Here is a 20582-nt window from a genome sequence, read left to right as displayed (position 1 = left end):
TTTCCATAGAGAGCAGAAAAATAATTTATTCCAAAGGAGGGCAGAAATAAGAAATTCATCCCGAAAATATACTTTGGTATAATTCTGGTGGGACAGATTTTTCCCTCTGAACGTGTTCTCCTACTGACTGCCCCACTGGAGTCTTACTGTCATGTAACAGTTTTTAAACACTTCACTGATTCTCACGTTGTGAGCAGGCAGGAGCCATCTTCAGATCCACAGTTTCCAAGGAGAGAGTAATGTTATTTCTCAAAAGAACAGCACTTTCTATCTCCAAACAGTACATAAACATTTTATAGAGGCAGCACAGTTTAGATTCAATAGGCACATCATTCATCAAAGTGTAAAAAAGGTGACAGGAAAAAATACTGCATTGTAGAATAAGATATTCAAATGTGGTGGGAACGTTTAAGGCAGCTGACAGCCAAATTGGGCGAGTCAAGGAAGGTGGTCTGGGTATGGAGGTGATTTTGCATCTAAAGGAGTTCTCTTCGTGACCTGCAAAACAAAACCGTTCCAGTAACTGGGCCTTTCCATCAACCTCAGGAGGGCAAAAGGGTAACACCAAGAAAGTCAACCAGGCCAATAATTTTAAATACACAGATGCCCCCTAAATGAAAGTGGGCTCAGTTAATGTGCAAGTTCGGGCAGGTTTTGCAGGGCTGTGACAATAAGTCCAGTTACCAAGGACAATGCTAAACTAAGGATCCCAAGTCCCGGTTTGACGGTATCATAGAAAGCAGGAAGAGTGGAGCTGACTAAGACCCGTTGCACTGGGACCTGACAAGTTCCCTTGGGCTTCAAGAATCTGTATTTGCACTTCCGCTCCCACAGGCGGGCAAGCTGGTCCCTGAGTCAGACTCCTAAAGAGCAGGCTCCTTGCTACTCGATGGCTCACCGTTCTTGCCACCCCAAGTGTAGGTGACAAATGAGAATTTCTTCTTCTAGAAGCTTAAAGCTGCAACACCACCTTTGCAGAGCTGGCAAACATTTAAAATAGGTATCTTCACACATCAGACTGCTAACAGTGGTCGCATAACTCCTTCTCGCAAAAGCTTACTGTACAACGTCTTGATAAATAAAGCCATATGTGCTACTTTTGAAGTTAAAGAGAAAAACTAAAGAGAAAATAAGTTAAATAGTGTCTTTAAGAGGTGATTTCCACACAAGCCTCGAGTTAGTGGATAAGAAAACAAGCTGGTTGTGGCCCACCATTTGCTAGGGTGTTGAGGGAGGGGCAGGCGGAGTGAGGGGCTAGTTAAGTGGGGATGAGGCACGGCTGCAGCAGGCAGGTCTGGAAGGCTGGAGGTCACAAAGCCCACAGGGAGACCACACGGGCCCTTGCGATTTCCCAAGCCAGTGGGCACGCACCCTGGAGAATCCCCAGTGCCGGGAGATTAAATGGCGGGTTTCCCAAGGCTCCGGGGCCAAGGTGCCCAGAAGCAGACATGAGACTGCTGGTAAATCTTACTGGAGCAAGCTGGGCAGGCCAGCCGCCCTCCATGGTGGAAAGCAGCGGACTGCTGGGGACCCACTAGGGTAGGACAGTGCAAACAGTCAACTGAAGATGTAATTAGAGGACCATTTTTACCACGTACTAAGGAAAATAACCGTAGCAGGCTAGGTAGGGGCAATGACCAGAGCTACCGGTTTCTTCCATGGCTTCATGAAACCTTTCTATTAATCTCACGACCATTTTCTCTTCTCTTCCTTAGGCCAGCAGAACAGCCCTCTGCATAGACCTGAGTTCCAGGCAGATTATTAATTTACTTGAGAATATGTGAAGCAGTGAATCCAAATGTTTTGTGTGTGAAGTTCCTATGAAGAGCATACGGTCAGGAGACTTGCCTGGTGGCGCAGTGTCTTAAGAATCCACCTGCTAATGCAAGGGACACAGGTTTGAGCCCTGGTCCAGGAAGATCCCACAAGTCACGGAGCAACTAAGCCCGTGCGCCACAACTACTTAGCCTGCACTCTAGAGCCCGCACGCCACAACTACTGAAGCCTGCTCACTCTAGGGCCCGCATGCCGCAACTACTGAGCCCACCTGCTGCAACTGCTGAAGCCTGTGCACCTAGAGGCCACGCTCCACAACAAGAGAAGCTACCGCAATGAGAAGCCTGCAAACTGCATTGAAGAGTAGCCCCTGCTAGTCGCCACTAGAGAAAGCCTGCACGCAGCAACGAAGACCCAACGCAGCCAAACATTTTAAAAAAAGAGCATATGGTCAGACTTCCTCACTGTTTAGGCCTTTCTGGATGAATGAACAATCACAGAAGGGGAAAACAGGTCTTCACTTTTGAAAAACCACACCGAAAGAGGGAATAATTTTCCCTCAAGCTCAGTGATACCAGTTTAAGATTAACGTGAACGAGCATTATGCTCGAAGACTTGTGGTTTGATCCTGGAGTGAATTAAAGAACCACATATTCTAATCATCTCTCTGATATGAATAGCCATTCTGGGGTGGAGGTGGGGAACTCAACCAAAGAGTCCATGCTCTCATTTTGTAAAATAAAGGAATCACAAAGCTACTTTCAGATAAAACTGAGAATGAAAACAACATAAAAATATTAAGGCTAGGGCTTCACTGGTGGCGCAGTGGTTGAGAGTCTGCCTGCCGATGCAGGGGACAAGGGTTCGTGCCCCGGTCCGGGAGGATCCCGCATGCCGTGTAGCGGCTGGGCCCGGGAGCCACGGCCGCTGAGCCTGCGCCTCCAGAGCCTGTGCTCCGCAACAGGAGAGGCCACGGCAGTGAGGGGCCTGCATACCGCAAAAAAAAAAAAAGAAACAAAGATAAAAATATTAAGGCTAGAATCAAGAAATCTGTTCAGGGAAGGATGATGAGTGAATATATATATATTTTTAAACAAAAAAGAAGAGGTCTCATTTTTATCTTTATTTTTTCGTTTCAGATAACTTCGCAAAATAATTCCTTCTTTACTCTCATGGTAAGGTATGTATTTATTGTAGGAGATTAACTACAAGAGGTATTTAAGCAACCTATAAAGGCCTGAGTGCTTCACAATTCAAGGCAAAAACAGCAGAGCTAAATACATTTAGGAGAGAAGAGATCTCTGGGAAGCCAAGTGGCCAGGAAAGGAAGTGCAAGGATTTGCAAGCTGGACACTCAAGAGAAAACATCAGAAAGAACTGAGAATGGGTGAGTGGAGACAAGAAACCAGAATGTTCGCTGAATAGTGTGTTTACTAACCGGCCTTCTACATTAATGACTGTGGTAGGGTAATGAGGCAGGAAAAGCTAAGTAAAGCTAATTAGGTCAAGAGCATGAAAATGGTATGGCTGGAACCAGTAGGTCACGGAGGAAAGTTGTGCAGAAAGCGGCGAAGGTGGTTGGAAGGCAAACTAGGCAGGCCTTGACCACCACGTTAGAAAGTGGGACAGAATCTGCAGACTAGTCATTCTTATCTTTTGTGGCTCATGGGACCTTTGGTGACCCTGACAAGCTGTGCTGACAACACGTTACATACAGCATTCCAAGCGGCACGTACCCATTAAAATCAGGGACCTTGGGTTTAAGAAAAAGCCCTGCTGTAGCCCACGGAGAGCTACTCAAAGTTTCTGGGGCAAGCAGGATGTGTTTCAGGAAGTGCTATGTCAGGAAGATAAACAGGGTGGTGGTTTGTAGATACCTTGAGTGTAGAGGCAGGCAGACGTGATGAGGAGCCACTGCAGTAATTCAGAGCCGCAGTGACTGGGTCAGATAGTAGGGTCCCCGACAGAGGAACAGAGTAGACAGGCAGACACTAGTGACATAAGTGGCTCAACTGGATTCAAGGAAGAGGAGAAAGAAGCCATCGAATGGGTTCTAGGTGACAGGGAAAACTGTGACAGGCTTTTTAACCATAAAACACCTTGCACTGTTTTAACTTTTCACAAGTATGGCTTAGTTCCAACCTCTCAACAGATCACAAACCCCTTCAGAGTCCACAGCCTCCTCTGAAATCCCCACTCAGTACTATGTACCTCGTGACACTCAAATATTTTTGGAATGCATAGAAAAACAGCTTCCTCAGGGCAGAGGCCTAATTACCAATAGTCTATTCCTCTCCGCTCCAGACTTTGTAATAAAATAGAATGCCTGCCCTTTTAGGACTGCGGTAAACCATACAGGCTTATCTAAACATATCACCATGATGCGGTTAACCAACTAACTTACAGAACACTGGTCTGAAGCCATTCCAAGGAGATTCCCTACAAGCATCACACCCCCAAAGCTGCAGGAAAATGGGACATCGGAAAAACAGCAAACTTGATGTGATAGTTCCATAAGCATCTCAGGAATCGAGGCTCTAGAGGCAGCCAAGGTTGGCAGGAGTCAGAGATGGCGTGAAATAGTTCTTTGAAGTATTGGGTAAGATTTCCAGCCAATAAACATAATGTGCTATAACTCAGCCTATCAACATATGAAAGAAAATCATGGCAATTAAAGTGTTTAGAGTAGCAAAGGACCGGCTTGCTGTTTAACCGTGTTGTTCAGGATCAATTCAATTTCATCTGTATAGAATTATTATTTGAAAGCTTTCATGACTGCTCCTCATTTTTCTCTGCTGAATACCATGCCTGGCTTACATCTCCTACTTTCCAAATCTGGCCTCTTAAAGAATCACATACAGAATTGAACACTTTTCCTTACCAGCTGAGGACAGGCCTAAATCTGGTTTCTGCACTCCTTTATCATCCCACAGTTGTGTAAAAGTTCAAAGTTCTAAAGGGAATTTAGCTCATTCTTTGAATTTTACCACCAGGAAAAGTGAAGTTCTGTCTTAAGAGTTCTGTTTATGGGCTTCCCTGGTGGTGCAGTGGTTAAGAATCCACCTGCCAATGCAGGGAACATGGGTTCGAGCCCTGGTCCGGGAAGATGCCACATGCCGCGGAGCAACTAAGCCCATGTGCCACAACTACTGAGCCTGCGCTCTAGAGCCCGCAAGCCACAACTACTGAAGCCCGCACGCCTAGAGCCCGTGCTCCGCAACAAGAGAAGCCACTGCAATGAGAAGCCCGTGCACCACAATGAAGAGTAGCCGCCACTCGCCACAACTAGAGAAAAGCCCACACACAGCAACGAAGACCCTACACAGCCAAAAATAAATAAATAAATAAATTTTTTTTTTTTAAAAAGAAGAGTTCTGTTTGCTCCAATGTTAGGATTAGATCAGATTAGATCTCTTGATGTGATAACTCCATAGGACTAGAGGTACAGTACTACCACAATCATTGCCTCAAACATGGAATCAATGTGACATGATGTTCGTAACTAGGGCTGCCTGGCTGTGCTCTATTTCCTGCCATTCTGCTTTTAAAGGAACAACCGTTAACATAAGGGTTTCAAGCAGTCCTAGTTTGTGCTGTGGACCAGAGTGCAAACATTAGGAATTCATCATTCAGGTTACAGACACATGAAACTGAAAAGAATGGGCAAATGACACCAGATCCACACACACAGTGTTATTCACTGTGGGCCCCACTTACTTATGGTGAGAGATGGAAATGAGGCTCAGAGAAGGTAAGTGAAAGGCAATGCTAGAATGAAGATCTCACTCTGAGAGGCCTGAGGTTCTCAGCTTTAAACCCCAATCAATACCACCACCTAACATTCACTATAGTTAAGAGGAAGGACATAAAACAGAACTTGATGGGGAAAAAGGGGGGGCGGGGAGGTTTTATATATATATATAAATCAGATTTTTTTAAAAAAATCTATATAAAAGGGAATCAAAACCCCTTTAGGCAGACAGAACTCTAAGGGAAAAAAACGGCTGCCTACCTATCAGGCTGGCAAAAATCCAGGCTGTGAGGAAATAGAAATTCACATACATTGTTGGTAGAAATGCAAAAATGGTACAATCCCTATAGAAGGGCATGTAGTAATACCTGGAAAAAGTATTTATACCTTTAACACAGAGATTCTATTTTCAAGGACTCTAATCTAAAGAAAACTGGTAAAAATACAAAGTGTCATACGCACAGGATGGCACTGTGGCTTTATCGATAATAACAAAAGACTGGAAATAATGCAAAAGGATATCAATGGCTATAAAAAGAATTAAGGAAGATCTCTATACACTGATAGGATATATTGTTCAGTGAAAAAGAGCAAGGTACAGAATAGCATATGTAATATGATATTTCTTCTGTAACAGCTGTGTGTGTCAGGGAAGGATGGATACACACACACACACACACACACACACACACACAATGTATTTGCTTATCTCTGCACAATGAAACACTGGAAGGATATAGACTTCTATGAATATAGCTTACTTAAAATTTTGACTCTGGAAATGTTTTACATATTCCAAAAAATGTAGCCAAAAAAAAGAAAAAATTACTATAAATTGAACACAAAATAAATCATCTTAACCTAACTGTATAACAAATTGATAACCACCAGAGGAAATAATTTCAAGTAACCACAGAAAACAGCATGTTGTTCTTTATTTGTTCTAAGAACAAATAAAGCAGCAAAGAAATCCTAAACTGCATTCAATAACCTTATAGTTAGTAGTTACATTGGGGTAATTTTGAAACTATTTTATATATATTATATGATAATCAAATTAAGTAATTAAGTTACTGCCTTTAGGAGCCAAGATTTTCAGCATATGTGAATGATATTCAAGTATAAAATTGAAGAAGTCAAATAAAAATCCTGTAATGTTAAATCTGAATTAGAAATACTGACATGAACCCGTGATTTTTTTTTTCTTTTTAAAAATCCATACTTCCTGGCTTTGTCCACTGTAAAGGCTTAGAAGCAACAACACCCCAACAGAAATGAATGCACCTAGCAATCAGATCATGGTTTATAAATACCACTTCCACTGAAAGAAAAACAGGGCCAACTGGGCTTGAGGACTGACTAGTGAACCAGGGAATCCTTTCAGTGGGAAAGTTATTAGAGGAACAGCTGATTCCAAGTCAAGAAACATACAAGAGAGGTCTGGGACACCTTGATGTTGCCAGAAAGAAAATTATCAAAGACTAATATCAAAGGGACATAGAAGCCAGTCTAGACAGGTGCCCACAGGGCCAAAGAAAGAACAAGTGAACTTTATAAAAAGGATAATAAACATTTAATTGATTAAAATTGAAAAGGAAAGAAAAGAAAACCTCATTGAATACCCCAGAAGTAACTTGGGCACCAAGTTACTCACTTTGAAAACTAAAAGAGGGACTTCCCTGGTGGCACAGTAGTTAAAAGTCCGCCTGCCAATGCAGGGGACACGGGTTCAAGTCCTGGTCTGGGAAGATCCCACATGCCGCGGAGCAACTAAGCCCGTGCGCCACAACTACTGAAGTTCACATGCTCTAGGGTCCATGCTCTGCAACAAGAGAAGACACCGCAGTGAGAAGCCCGCACACCGCAACGAAGAGTAGCCCCTGCTCGCCGCAACTAGAGAAAGCCCACATGCAGCAACAAAGATCCAACACAGCCAAAATAAATAAAGTAAAAAAAGAAAGAGGCTTCCCTGGTGGCGCAGTGGTTGAGAGTCTGCCTGCTTATGCAGGGGATACGGGTTCGTGCCCCGGTCAGGGAAGATCCCACATGCCGTGGAGCGGCTGGGCCCGTGAGCCATGGCCGCTGAGCCTGCGCTCCGCAACGGGAGAGGCCACAACAGTGAGAGGGCCGCGTACCACAAAAAAAAAAAAAAAGAAAAGAAAAGAAAGAAAAGAAAATTAAAAGAAAAAAATGAAGTGTGTATCCCACCTTTCTTATATGATCTACATTTCAAGGTTAGTAAATAACTCTAGTTGATAAGGAAAAGTTCATTTTTAAAAACATTTTTATTTATTTATTTATGGCTGTGTTGGGTCTTCGTTGCTACGTGCAGGCTTTCTCTAGTTGTGGCAAGCAGGGGCTTCTCTTCATTGTGGTGTGCGGGTTTCTCACTGTGATGGCTTCTCTTGTTGCAGAGCACGGGCTCTAGGCACGTGGGCTTCAGTAGTTGCGGCACATGGGCTCAGTAGTTGTGGCACGCAGGCTCTAGAGCACGGGTTCAGTAGTTGTGGTGCAAGGGCTTAGCTGCTCTGTGGCATGTGGGATCTTCCCGGACCAGGGATGGAACCCATGTCCCTTGCATTGGCAGGAGGATTCTTAACCACTGCACCACCAGGGAAGTCCAGGAAAAGTTCATTTTTTTATAGAAATATTTCACCTAATCAAATATGGAAGTAATAACAAAAACTAGAAAATCACCATTTTTGCAATTTCTACTGCAATGCTTCATTCAGGCTAAGATCAGCAATGGATACAATCACTGGATAAAGGGTGATAGAGACCTTTACACCTGGAGGGGCCAGAACCCACTGATCACCTTGGCATCTCTAACGACCAGACAGCCAGACATCACGTCTCTCCTGATATAAGGCACTATGAAGTTCACAGAACCACTTAAGTACCCTTGCCAAAAAAGCTGAACCTGAATCTAGTCAAACATTTAGCGCTAACCTCCAGTTAACATAATAATGGAGACTGAAGAACAAATGAAATGACAGGCTTTCTTTCTGACTCTTGGCCAGTGAATAAATCATTCCACTACACCACTCCTTACTTCCCTGATCCTCAGAAGCAAATGAAACTTGCAATTTTGAGACCAATTTTCAAAAAGCATCTGTCTCTCTCTGTCCAAAGCATTCACAGATGCCCTTCATCTAAAATCTGTCAGCCACTTAAAGCTGCTAAATCTCAAAATACCAAGTACACACAGTCACATTCCTGATCTGTGCCCGAAAGACCACATGCAAACATAATTTATTTAACTGGCTGGGTAAGAATACAATTTAAAAGAATCTTACGGATAAATCCTTTGCTAAAAGTGAATGGCCTAAGTTCCAAATCTATTTCTGCAATTCAGATTGTGTTTGCTTTCAGCAGTCTGCCCTTGCCAAGTGTTAAAATGAGGAAAAGTCCAGGCAAACTCTAGCTGACCGATTGACAACATTGATGTGAAAGGTCAAGGGCATAGTCACCTCAATGACTGAGCACTGGCGAGCAGGTCTTCTTACTCAAGGCCAATGATGCTTGAGGTACCAGATGGTTTCATTTTTCAACTGCGGTCCAAAGAGAGGGTTGAGTTGGGCCAGAATTGCAATCAGCCAACTAAAAAAATAATGGGGGAGGAAGGACAACAGAAAGTGGTGAAATCATGTTGGAACGGGACCATTTTAAATTAGGATGAGAAAAGTGCTTTAGTAGAATTTAAATCTATTGTTCAGACCAAACCTTCAACACACTTAAAGTTCATAAAGCACACTGTGCTAATGGAAGCATGTCTTGTAAGAAAAGCCTTCACAGAACAAACCCTCCCTTCATCTGATACATTATTGACAAAGCAGTGAGGCTTCATCATAGTATGTCTCTGTCTTTTCTCTCATTTTCTTAGTTCCCTTTCCAAGTAGTCAAGATTTCCTGAATTCATATGATATCATCACCTCAGAGTGTTTTTGCCTAATCTCAGTTTACCATCATCACAACTTCTGGGCTCAGGAAAAATCAGTTTACTTTACCCATTCTCCAAATGCTAAGACCCACAACCAAAACGACACATCCAGTTTTACTGGTATAGCCAAGGTTAAATTTCAGCCCACTGTCTCCCAATTAGACTATATCACTTGAGCACCCCTTCTCTCATCACCATCACCACTAAAACGTGTTACATATCTTTTGGGCAGTAGTGGAGCCGAACCAAATGGGCATCTAACTCCCCCTGCTTACTTCAGATCTAAGTAACAAGGTATTCCTCTGTATCACAGACCGATTATGGAGGAAGTATGATGGTGTTACATATTTACCTCAGGGTCGGAAGTGCAAAACAGTACATAGCCAAAACTGTCTTTAAAGTTTTCTTCTACTGCTCACAAAGTTCTGAATAAATGGTTTTGTATCTGATATGGGAATTCATATACTCAGTGAAGTTTGAGAATCACTGAACTAAGACCAAAGCAAAGAACAAAAAGAAAGACAGTAAAAGATTTGCAAATCATATATCTGATAAGGGGCTAATATCCAAAATATATAAAGAACTCGTACGGCTCAACAGAAAGACAGCAAATAAACAGCTGGCTATTCAAACCATTCCATGTTTTACTTTATTAAACCAATATTTAATGAGCACCTGCTAGGCTCCAGGCCCCAGCAATACAAAGGAGAAAATGAAATGCTACTGCCCTCACAAAGCTTACGGAATGTAATGTCAGGAAGGAAATAAAGTGAGGCGAAGGAATAGAGAATGATGGAGGTAGTACTCCTTTGATGGGGTGGTCAGGAAGGCCTTTCGAAGAAGTTACCGCTTCAGGCGAGCACAGAATGAAGCAGAACACACAGTGCCTTTAATTCCTATTCAAAATACATGAGTTTTTATTTAAATTAGAAATTAGAATTGCTCTCGTCTGGGGGGAGGGGGTCTGGTAAACAGGCCCAGACTCCATCCACTACTGATCTTGGAGGATGGATTTTAGCATCATAATCTGATACCGCTGTCCTCTCTGCATGGGATACAGAGAACTGCTTTCTAAGGGAAAGCAGCTATCCTGCCTCAGCTATCCTGTAGTCTCCTTCTACAATTTTAGGACTTTAAATTCCCCTAGAAGAGGGGAACTAGCCAAACGCAACCATTATCTGGCTGGATCTCTTTTCTTCCATTTGCTGTAATATTTAGAACTCTTCCAATAAAAGAATCAAAAAGCTGATTCTGATCACCAATGATCAGACTGCTGGACAATCTAGCAGCGACAGCAGCTTCACCTACAGAAACAATGTACCCGCCCCTCCCCACCCCAGCCCAACAGAAGGTGGTTCTGTGACAGGAAACGTGACACCTGAGGACATCCAGCCAAGACAGTTACCTCAAGCTGACTCACTTTATAAACAAAAAATTCAGATGAGACTCTCTGATCTGTCCTTAGAACTACAATATTTGACGCAAACAAAATACCCATACTTGTAGTTGAGGTTTAACATCTACCTGAAAAAAAGAAAGAGGAGGGGAGCACAGGCAGACACACTGAAGAGCTGTGACTGCAGTGAACAGTAATGGTGCAGAGCTGAGAGTCATGGAAAATTCCACACAGACCCAGGACTTTCCCGATCCCAGCAGGCAATGGAAGCAGACAGTACAAACAGTCGTCCGTCCTTTCAGGACAGACTGAAATACTGGCCAGTGCTTAGAAATGCTAAATAAAAAATACGTTAGAGCCTCGCCTCTGTCTCCTCTCGTTACCAAAAATGTTTAATATTGAATAAAAACACCATCTCCCAGTACTTTGTACGATGTGGGATAGCGATGCTTCTGAATTCTGACTTCACATTACAATCACCCAGGGAGCTTTAAAAAAAAAAAAATGATGGTAGACTTCACAAATGATCTTTAATTCTCCCACAACATGGTTAAGGAAATTGAGGCAGAGAGAGGTGAAATGATTCGCCTGTGGTCACAACACTAATTAGGTGGTAGCAGCTCCTGAACCCAAAATCAGGTCAGACTAATGTTCTTACAAAAGTTACCTTCTGTACAAAAGTTACCTTCTGAAATATTTTAACTGACAACAGTTCAGAAAGCATCAATCAGTTTAGCTAAATCTAAACTGTCTGGGAGTTAAGGAAACAAAGAATCCATCTGCTAACTATAGATGAAGTCCATCATGAGCCTTTGGTACCTGAGGTAAAGAAGAAATATCCAGAAGCAAGAACGAAGTCCACTCTGCTTGCTCAGATCAGTATTCGGAAACTTTTTTGAATTTAATTTTACGTACTATTTTTAATGTTTCAAATCAAGTGAAACATCTTACTTAAAACAACAACAACAAACCGAAGTTCAAGAAAATTCCTTGGGAAACAGCCCAGGTCAGTTCATTTGAAATGTCCTGGAGGAAATTCCCCCCTCTAACCAGATGAGCTCTTCGTCTGCCCTTCTGATTACTGCCTGACTTCAGATTTTTCTTTAAAGCTGAAAAAGTGGGGAGAACTGGAAGGAGAAAAAAAAAAAAATCCACTCTGAATTGATGGAAGTGGGTGGAGAAAGAGATCATATTCCAATGAATCTATTATTTCACATGTCCAAAAAAACAGAACTAAATGTACTCTTCATATTTGCCCAAACTGTTCCACATGTCTCCACAACCTGAAGTCCAGCCTAATAACTAACCTGAGCTTATTCAAACTACCGAGGCAGCTATGGCACGGTACCATCTTTCAGAGAATTGAAGAGCTGGAATGCACCAGAGGTCAAGTTCACGGTCCTCATTTTAACAGCAAAGAAACTATGTCCTAGGGAGCTTAATACTCCCACAGCGAATCAGGGATAGAGCTGGAAAGGGAACCCAGGACTTCTGAGTCCCTGATACCAGGCTGCTTCCATGGGGTATTAAGGATGAAACAGATCAGGCAGCCTAGGAGTTCCTCTTTTATTCCACAATCATTTACCAATGCCATGCTCCATCGTCAGGCCCTAAGGATGCTCAGAGGAATCAGCTGAGGGGCCAACCCCCCGACCCTGCCCCCAGGGGCTCATGAGCTTGTGAGAGACAAACCAAGGGTGGGGGCAGAGTATGCTCTGGAAGAGAGAGGCAGAGGATACTTCATCTACAAACACTCCTGGCCACTTATCTTGAGCTCAGCTCTTGGTTATTAGAATTCTTCAAGCATAAAATACGTCCTCCCCACAGAAAAGGCTATATACCGAGCTCTCTCAAATCCTACTTTGTTCTTTTGTTCCACATTCAGATATGAGAACAGGGAACAGAGGCACGGTTACTTCCCAGTGATGCACAGGTCATGCGGATAACTGCTCAGCTTCCCTGCTGGAATAGGGAAGTCCGGCGAGAACTTCTCTTCTGATCTGCTGTCCCTCCAGCGAGGGCCATGATAGGAGTAACCTCTATCACCTCCTTAAGAAACAGCAGAGAAGTGACTTGCCCTGTCTCTACCGAGATGACCTCTGTCAAATATCCTTATCCCAATCCAATGACGCAAATTCTTTCAAGGGCAGCAGTGTTATTATACACTATTAGAAAATATGGGATTCAGTATTAGACAGGGTTGGATTTTAATTTTAACTACATCAAATATTAGTGGAGTGACTCCAAGCAAGTGAGCTTACAACCCCGAGCCTCAGTTTTCCCTTTTGTAAAATGAAGATAATAATCCCTGCCTCAAGATACTAAGAATTAAAGGAGGGACCTCCCTGGTGGTCCAGCGGTTAAGACTCCACACTCCCAATGCAGGGGGCCCGGGTTCGATCCCTGGTCAGGGAACTAGATCCCGCATGCTGCCACTAAGATCCCATATGCGGCAACGAAGATCCCGCGTGCCACAACTAAGAGCTGGCACAGCCAAATAAATAATATAAAAAAAAAAAGGGCTTCCCTGGTGGCACAGTGGTTAAGAATCCGCCTGCCAATGCAGGGGACACGGGTTCGAGCCCTGGTCCAGTTAGATCCCACATGCCGCGGAGCAACTAAGCCTGTGCACCACAACTACTGAGCCTGTGTGCCACAACTACTGAAGCCTGTGCACCTAGAGCCCATGCTCTGCAACAAGAGAAGCCACCACAATGAGAAGCCCATGCACCGCAACAAAGAGTAGCCCCACTCGCCACAACTAGAGAAAGCCCAGGCACAGCAACAAAGACCCAACGCAGCCAAAAATAAATAAATAAATTTATATTTAAAAAAAAGAATTAAAGGAATAATATATGAAAGTGCTCCGTGTAGTAGCTGACAAACAGGTGTTCAATAAATACTACTTATTCCTTCTCTTTCTCTGTGATACAGCTAAAAATGCATTCAAGCCACAGAATGAAATACAACCTATTTTACTTTACAAAGGAGTTTCTCATGCTGCACTGAGTCATGCTCATCTCCACCTCCTCTCCCGCCCCCACCTGCTCTGCAGTAGGCAGAATTCTAAGATGTTGCTCAAAATTCCCATCCCCTTGCGTACACACCCTGTATAAACAGGGGATGGTGGATATGTAGGGACAGTCACTGCCGTGATTAGATTATAAGATACAGCTGGCTTGACAGAGAAAGACAAATACTGTATATCACTTACATGTGGAATTTAAAAAATAAAACAAACTAGTGAATATAACAAAACAGAAACAGACTCACAGATATAGAGAACAAACTAGTGGTTACCAATGGGGAGAGGAAGGGAGGAGGGGCAATATAAGGGTAGGGAATTAAGAGATACAAACCATTATGTATAAAATTAGCTACAAGGATGGATTGTACAACACAGGGAATATAGCCAATATTTTATAACAACTATAAATGGAATATAACCTTTAAACATTGTGAATCACCATGTTGTACACCTGAAACTTACATAATATTATTCATTAACTATACCTCAAAAAAAAAAAGATACAGCTGGCTTTAAGGGAAATTTCCATCAACAGATGTATGGACAAAGAAGATGTGTGCGTGCGCATGCACGCGCACACGCACGCACACACACACACTCTGGAATATTACTCTGCCATAAAAAGGAATGAAATAATGCCATTTGCAGCAATATGGATGGACCTAGAGATTACTATACGAAGTAAGTCAGACGGAGAAAGACAAGTATCATATGATATCACTCATATGTAGAATCTAAAAAAAATGATACAAAGGAACTTACTTATAAAACAGAAACAGACTCACAGACATAGAAAACAAACTTATGGTTACCATAGGGAGAAGGGGAGGGATAAATTAGGAGCTTGAGATGAACAGATACACACTACTATATACAAAATAGATAACCAGCAAGGACCTACTGTACAGTACAGGAAACTATATTCAATATCCTGTAATAACTTATAATGGAAAAAAATCTGAAAAAGTATATATATGTGTGTGTATATATATATGTATATGTATATGTATAACTGAATCTCTTTGCTGTATACCTGAAACACTGTAAAGCAACTATACTTCAATTAAAAAAAAAAAAAAGAAAGAGAATTTACCCCAAGTGAGCATGACCTAATCAGGTGAGCTCCTAAAAGGGACAGGGCTCTTCCTGATGAAGGCCATTTGGAGTACATGTATCACTTATTAATTCATTGCCATGCACCCTTTAATATGTGCTCTGTAATAAAAAAACTGCAATGCACCATCTTGCAATGCACCCTTTAATATGTGCTCTGTAATAAAAAACTGAATCCCTTTTTCTCCTTTAAAGTGAGCACGATGTTAAGCTTTCTCAGTAGAGGTAGCTGGAGGGACACAGCATGGGCTAGAAGTTGGGGGAGTGGGTATGAGGACATTTGGTGGAATCTGCACAGGCTGTGGCCCAGAACACGGTTGCTCTTTGATCTAGAGACTTGGCCTGGAAATAACCTTTCTGCAGCCCTCTCGACATGAAAACCAGAGCCCCTACCTGGCCTACATGCTTTGAAGTCCTCCTGATCACAGTGGCACAAGAATTCCCACTACCCGGTCACTGATCTCTCCAGCCTGCTCTGCTACCTGCACTTAGAGCGTGGCCAACTGCTTGCCCAGCAACTCCAGACCAACTCCAGACCAACTCCAGCCTGGCCAAACTAATGAACTTCTCTGCTATCTGGTGGGCTGAACTATACCTTCTCCAACAAGGTCTGAATTCTTTCCAAGTTTGTCCTTGCTTGGGTACTCTCCCTGAGCCCTAGGGTACCATATGGAGTTTCCTTCTATCTTATAGTTACTCTTCTGCCATAGTGAATAATTATGTTAAACTTCCTGTGTTTAACCTATTGTGTGGTTGCTACCTCCTTATTGGACCCAGACTGCTACAGGATGAGGAGGATTTGACACAAAGGAAGATTCTCTCTTGCTAGCTTTGAAGATGGAGGAGCTACATGGCAAGGAATGTGAGTGTCATTTAGGAGCTGAGAGTAGCCCCCAACTAATACCCAAGCCAAGGAAATGGGACCTCAGTCCTACAACCACAAGGAACTTAATTCTGCCATAGCCATGGGAGTTTGGAAGAGGACCCCAAGCTCCAGATGAGAAGGCATAAACTTACTTTCCATTAACCTGATGCCAACTGTATCTCTTCTATGGCCCTTGCACTACTACAATACAAAAATAGGAATATGCCCTATTTTTGCCAGCTCTAAAGTTGAATCATCTTTTCCTTTCTTTTCTCCATACTTCCTATACTAGGCCTTCCAGTTCAAATTCTCTTATCTGCCAAATTATAAATGAAGAGATTATATGGTCAGAGTAAGAAAAATAAACCTTTTAATATAGTAGATAATAGATATAGTAGATAATATAGTAGATAATAATATCTACAGGTACCTAGATTTCCTTTCCACTATCAACAATCAAGACATCCAAATATTTTACATGAATCCATGAGAGAAATGTAAGCAAGTCTCAGAGCAAAAAACTAAGTGAAGGCAAGTACCCAGAGAGGAAAATAAAGTGACTACAGGTTGTGTTCCATACTTTGAGAGCATAACTAAACCAGATTAACTTCAGCTTTTATTTTCAGACATCGAAGGGCATGAAAAACGGTAGACAAAGCCCAGCGCCCATTGAAGGTAGAAAGTCTAATGGAAGTTTCACCCACACACCGCAAAAAAGCTAAGACCCCAAAGGGTTCTGTCTCAAGATAAGGAAAAATCAAACGACCCCCTTAAGTGGAATGCTAGGAAAATCAACTGTCTCAAATACAAACACCAAGAAGGAAGGAGAAAAACACTGCCATTGAGAACTGGTCTTCATGAAGGTTTGCCAACTACATGGTTTTAAAAAAGAACATACCAAGAATTTTACTTAATTTAATGCCACACTCATGATGGCCTTAGGCACCTGGCAGAAGCAATGTAAATACTTTCTGGAAGAGCCCACCCTCATACCAGGCCCCCAAAAAGTCATACATATAAAACTATAGGGAAAACAGAGAATTCCCTGGTGGTCCAGTGGTTAGGACTCTGCACTTTCATTGCCGAGGGCCCAGGTTCAATCCCTGGTAAGGGAACTAAGATCCTGCAAGCCGTGTGGCACAGTCAAAAGAAAAAAACCAAAAACACACTACAGGGAAAATGGACAGATGGCAGTCAAATATAACTAAATGCATATGGAAACAAGACACCATGAGTGAGAGACAGAAAAGAGCAGACACAAACTTGAAGAGACTTCAGATAATGGAATGATCAGATATGCACTAAAAATAAACTGTCTACTATGTTTTAAGAAATAAGATACACTTAAAACACATGCAGGGAGAAAGAAAGAAGGAGGAAAGGGAGGGAGAGGGGGAAGGAGGGGATAGGGAGAGAGGGAAAACAAAATTATAAAAGCAGCAAAAAGAACTTCTATAGAAATGAAAAATATAATACCTGAAAATAAAAAAAGTCAACAGGTAAAGTTCTGGTTCTGGTAGTAGCAGAGTGGCTTATATCAGACTCATTCTATAGATAGTAATTATAAACTCTGAACAAAATATGAAAAACAACTAACTGATGGTACTAAAGAGTGCCCAAAGCAGGTAGAGACTAGAAGGGATTCAATCCTTGAAAGAAGGAAGTTAGTTTTATACAGCATTTCCCCTGAGGACACTGTCCAGTCCGTGTGAAGCTCTAGCAAAACCCTGCAGTCTTATTGGCTTGAGGTATCAACAGATGAAGTTCAGAGCTGCCAGCAGTTAGAAATTAAGAGGGGAAACCACAAAAAAAGATGTGTCACAAAGGGGAGCCCCAAAACCTGTGTATAAATTCCCTTAACTCCTTGGCTCATCCTTGAACCATGAATGCAAATGCCAAGGACTGGTGGAAAACACCCAGAAGGCCGAAAAAACAGAGCAGAGATTTCCACTGCTGCGTACAACAGCGGAAGAGAACTGGAGTCTGAAGTTAGAGGGGCTTGGTAAACACCTCAGACTTTCCACTGAAACCTCAGAAGGGCCACATCTTAATGGAGAACTCACTCTAAGGGCAAAAACTGAAATAGATCTGCCCAACAAAGTGTAAAACCAACCCTCCACAGGTTTAAGGTGATCAATTAATAATTTAACCATTTGTTAGAAAAAATTTAACGTTTTTCAGAGGAACAAAGTAGAATCCAGAATGTCTGTCATCTACAATATCTAGCATTTAGTAAAAAACACACATGCAAAAACCCCAAGAAATGTAATCAACAATCAAGGACAAAGGAATCCACAGAAGCTGAGTCCAAAATGACACAGATGATCAGTTAAAAGGTAATGTCTCTAAAGTAGGTGTGGCCTGCAAATGGCTGTGTACTAGAGGGCAAGGAGCTGGAGTTCTATCTGAGGAAAATCAAGGCCCAGAAAAGCAAAGAAATCCTCCTCCTTCTTATGTTAGCTCATATAATAAAGGTGTTTATTGATCTAAAACAAACTCAAAACAAAACAGCATTATAAGTATGGTTAAGGACTTAAAAGAAAAATTGGCTATAAAGAATGAACAGATTGGGAATCTCAGAAAATAAGTTAAAACTTTAAAAAAGAACGAAATGGAAATTCTAGAACTAAAAAGTATAATATATGAACTGAAAAATATTTGGATGGATTTACCAGAGGATTGGAGATGACAGAAATAGTGAACCTGATGAGAAAAACAGAACCTATCCAATCTGAAGAAACAGGGAAAAAATATTGGAAAAAAAAAATCAAACAGTCTAATATAGGTGGAACTGTAGTCTCAGAAGGAGAATGAATAGAGCAAAAAGAAAAAAAAGTAGACTATAGGCTGAAATTTTCTCAAATTTGGTGGAAAACATTAACTTAAAGATCCAATAGCTCAGCAAACCCAATCAGAATAAATTCAAAGAAAACCACACCTATGCACATCACAGTGAAACTATGCTGAAAAGCAAAGATAAAGCGAAAATCTTGATAACATCCAGAGGACAAAGAATGCATAAAGAACAATTATTCAAATTACAGCCAGTCCTCAACAGAAACAATGGAGACCAGAAGATAATGGAAGAGCACCTTTAAAGTTGTCTCAAAGAAAGGAAGAAAAAAAAATCTTGTCAGCCCAGAAAAAAATCCTTCAAAAATGAAAGTGAAATAAAGACATTTTCAGATAAACAAAACTGAGGGAATTTGTAGTCAGACCTATCCTGTAACAAATACTAAAGGACGTTCTTCAGGCTGGAAATCCAATCTACAAAAGGAAATGACAAACTTAAAAAATGATAAATATGTAGGCAAATACAAAAGACTTTTTTCTCTTAATTTCTTTATAAGACATATGATTCTTTAAAAATTGTAACACTGTAGTAAGGGTTTTACAACATATAAAGATGTAAAATATATGATAATAGCACAAGGATGGGGAGTAAATGGAATCACATTGTTGCAAGATTGTTACATTTTACCTGAAATGGTTCAATATTAACTCTAAATAGATTGTGAAAAGTTAAGAATGCATGTTGTAATCTCTAGAGCAACACTAAAAAAGAAAAATACAAAAAATAAAAAAATAAAGGAAAAAAAGAAAAATACAAAAGTATAGCTAAATGCCATTGGAGGAATTAAAACAGAATACTCAAAATATTCAATTAACCTAAAGAAAGGCATAAAAGGACAGAGGAACAAAAAAGAGTTGAGACAAACAGAAAACAATTAACAAAATAGTGAACCCAAACCTAGCTATATCAATAGTTACATTAATTGTATAAGGAATATCCATTTGGCAAAAGGCAAAGACAGTCAGAATGGATAAAAAAGTAAAAACAAGCCACCTACTGTCTTCGAAAAGGCACATTCTAAATATAAAGACACAGATACAATGAGCATAGGAAAGGTGGTATGGTTATCGATCAAAGTAAAAACTGAGTTAAGGAGTATTACCAAGGATAAAGATTGATATCTTATTAATATAATGACAGAAATGTCAATTCATCAAGAAGACACGACAATCATATATATGCATGCTCCTAATAACAGAGCTTCAAAACATATGAAGCAAAAAAAGGATCTTTCTTTTAAGAAGAGAAATAGAAAAATCCACAATCATAGCTGGTGATTTTAACACCCTCTCTCAGTAATTAATAAAAGCAGACCAAGAAAAATCAGTAAGGACAAAGAAGATTCGAACTACCTTGACCTGATGTTTACAGAACACTCTACCCAACAACTGGAGGATATACATTCTTTTCAAGTGCACATGGAATGGTTATCAAGATAAGACCACATGCTGAGCCATAAAATATATCCCAATTTCAAAAGACTGAAATCTTACATAATATACCTTCTGATAAGATATCTAGAAAGGTGCCAAATACGTGGAAATTAAACACCACAATTCTGAAAATGAAAATACAGCATCATCAAAATTTGTAGGGTCTAGGTAAAGTGATGTTTAAAGGGAATGTTACAGTATTAAACACTTACATTTAAAAAGAAGGAGGGATGGACTTCCCTGGTGGCGCAGTGGTTAAGAATCTGCCTGCCAATGCAGGGGACATGGGTTCAATCCCTGGTCTGGGAAGATCCCACATGACGTGGAGCAACTAAGCCCGTGTGCCACAACTACTGAGCATGCACTCTAGAGCCCGCGAGCCACAACTACTGGGCCCACACGCCACAATTACTGAAGACTGCATGC

The 20582-nt window shown here is 41.4% G+C and overlaps 1 protein-coding gene across 1 annotated transcript in view; it reads right to left on the bottom strand.

Annotated features, from left to right (window-relative positions):
* The window catches only part of ATP6V0E1 (ATPase H+ transporting V0 subunit e1), a 34967-nt gene continuing 14385 nt past the window's right edge, over positions 1-20582 (bottom strand). The window contains exons 3-4 of the mRNA XM_030829916.3: positions 8998-9127; positions 1-498 (exon numbers count right to left, since the gene is read on the bottom strand). Of these exons, the coding sequence (XP_030685776.1) occupies positions 9034-9127 (94 nt within the window). The 3' untranslated portion in view covers positions 1-498; positions 8998-9033. The remainder of the gene's footprint in view (positions 499-8997; positions 9128-20582) is intronic.

This window comes from Globicephala melas, chromosome 3, assembly GCF_963455315.2.
Source record: "Globicephala melas chromosome 3, mGloMel1.2, whole genome shotgun sequence".
Lineage (NCBI taxonomy): Eukaryota > Metazoa > Chordata > Mammalia > Artiodactyla > Delphinidae > Globicephala > Globicephala melas.
Note: the sequence above shows the minus strand (reverse complement) of the source record. Positions and strands in the feature narration are given on the sequence as shown.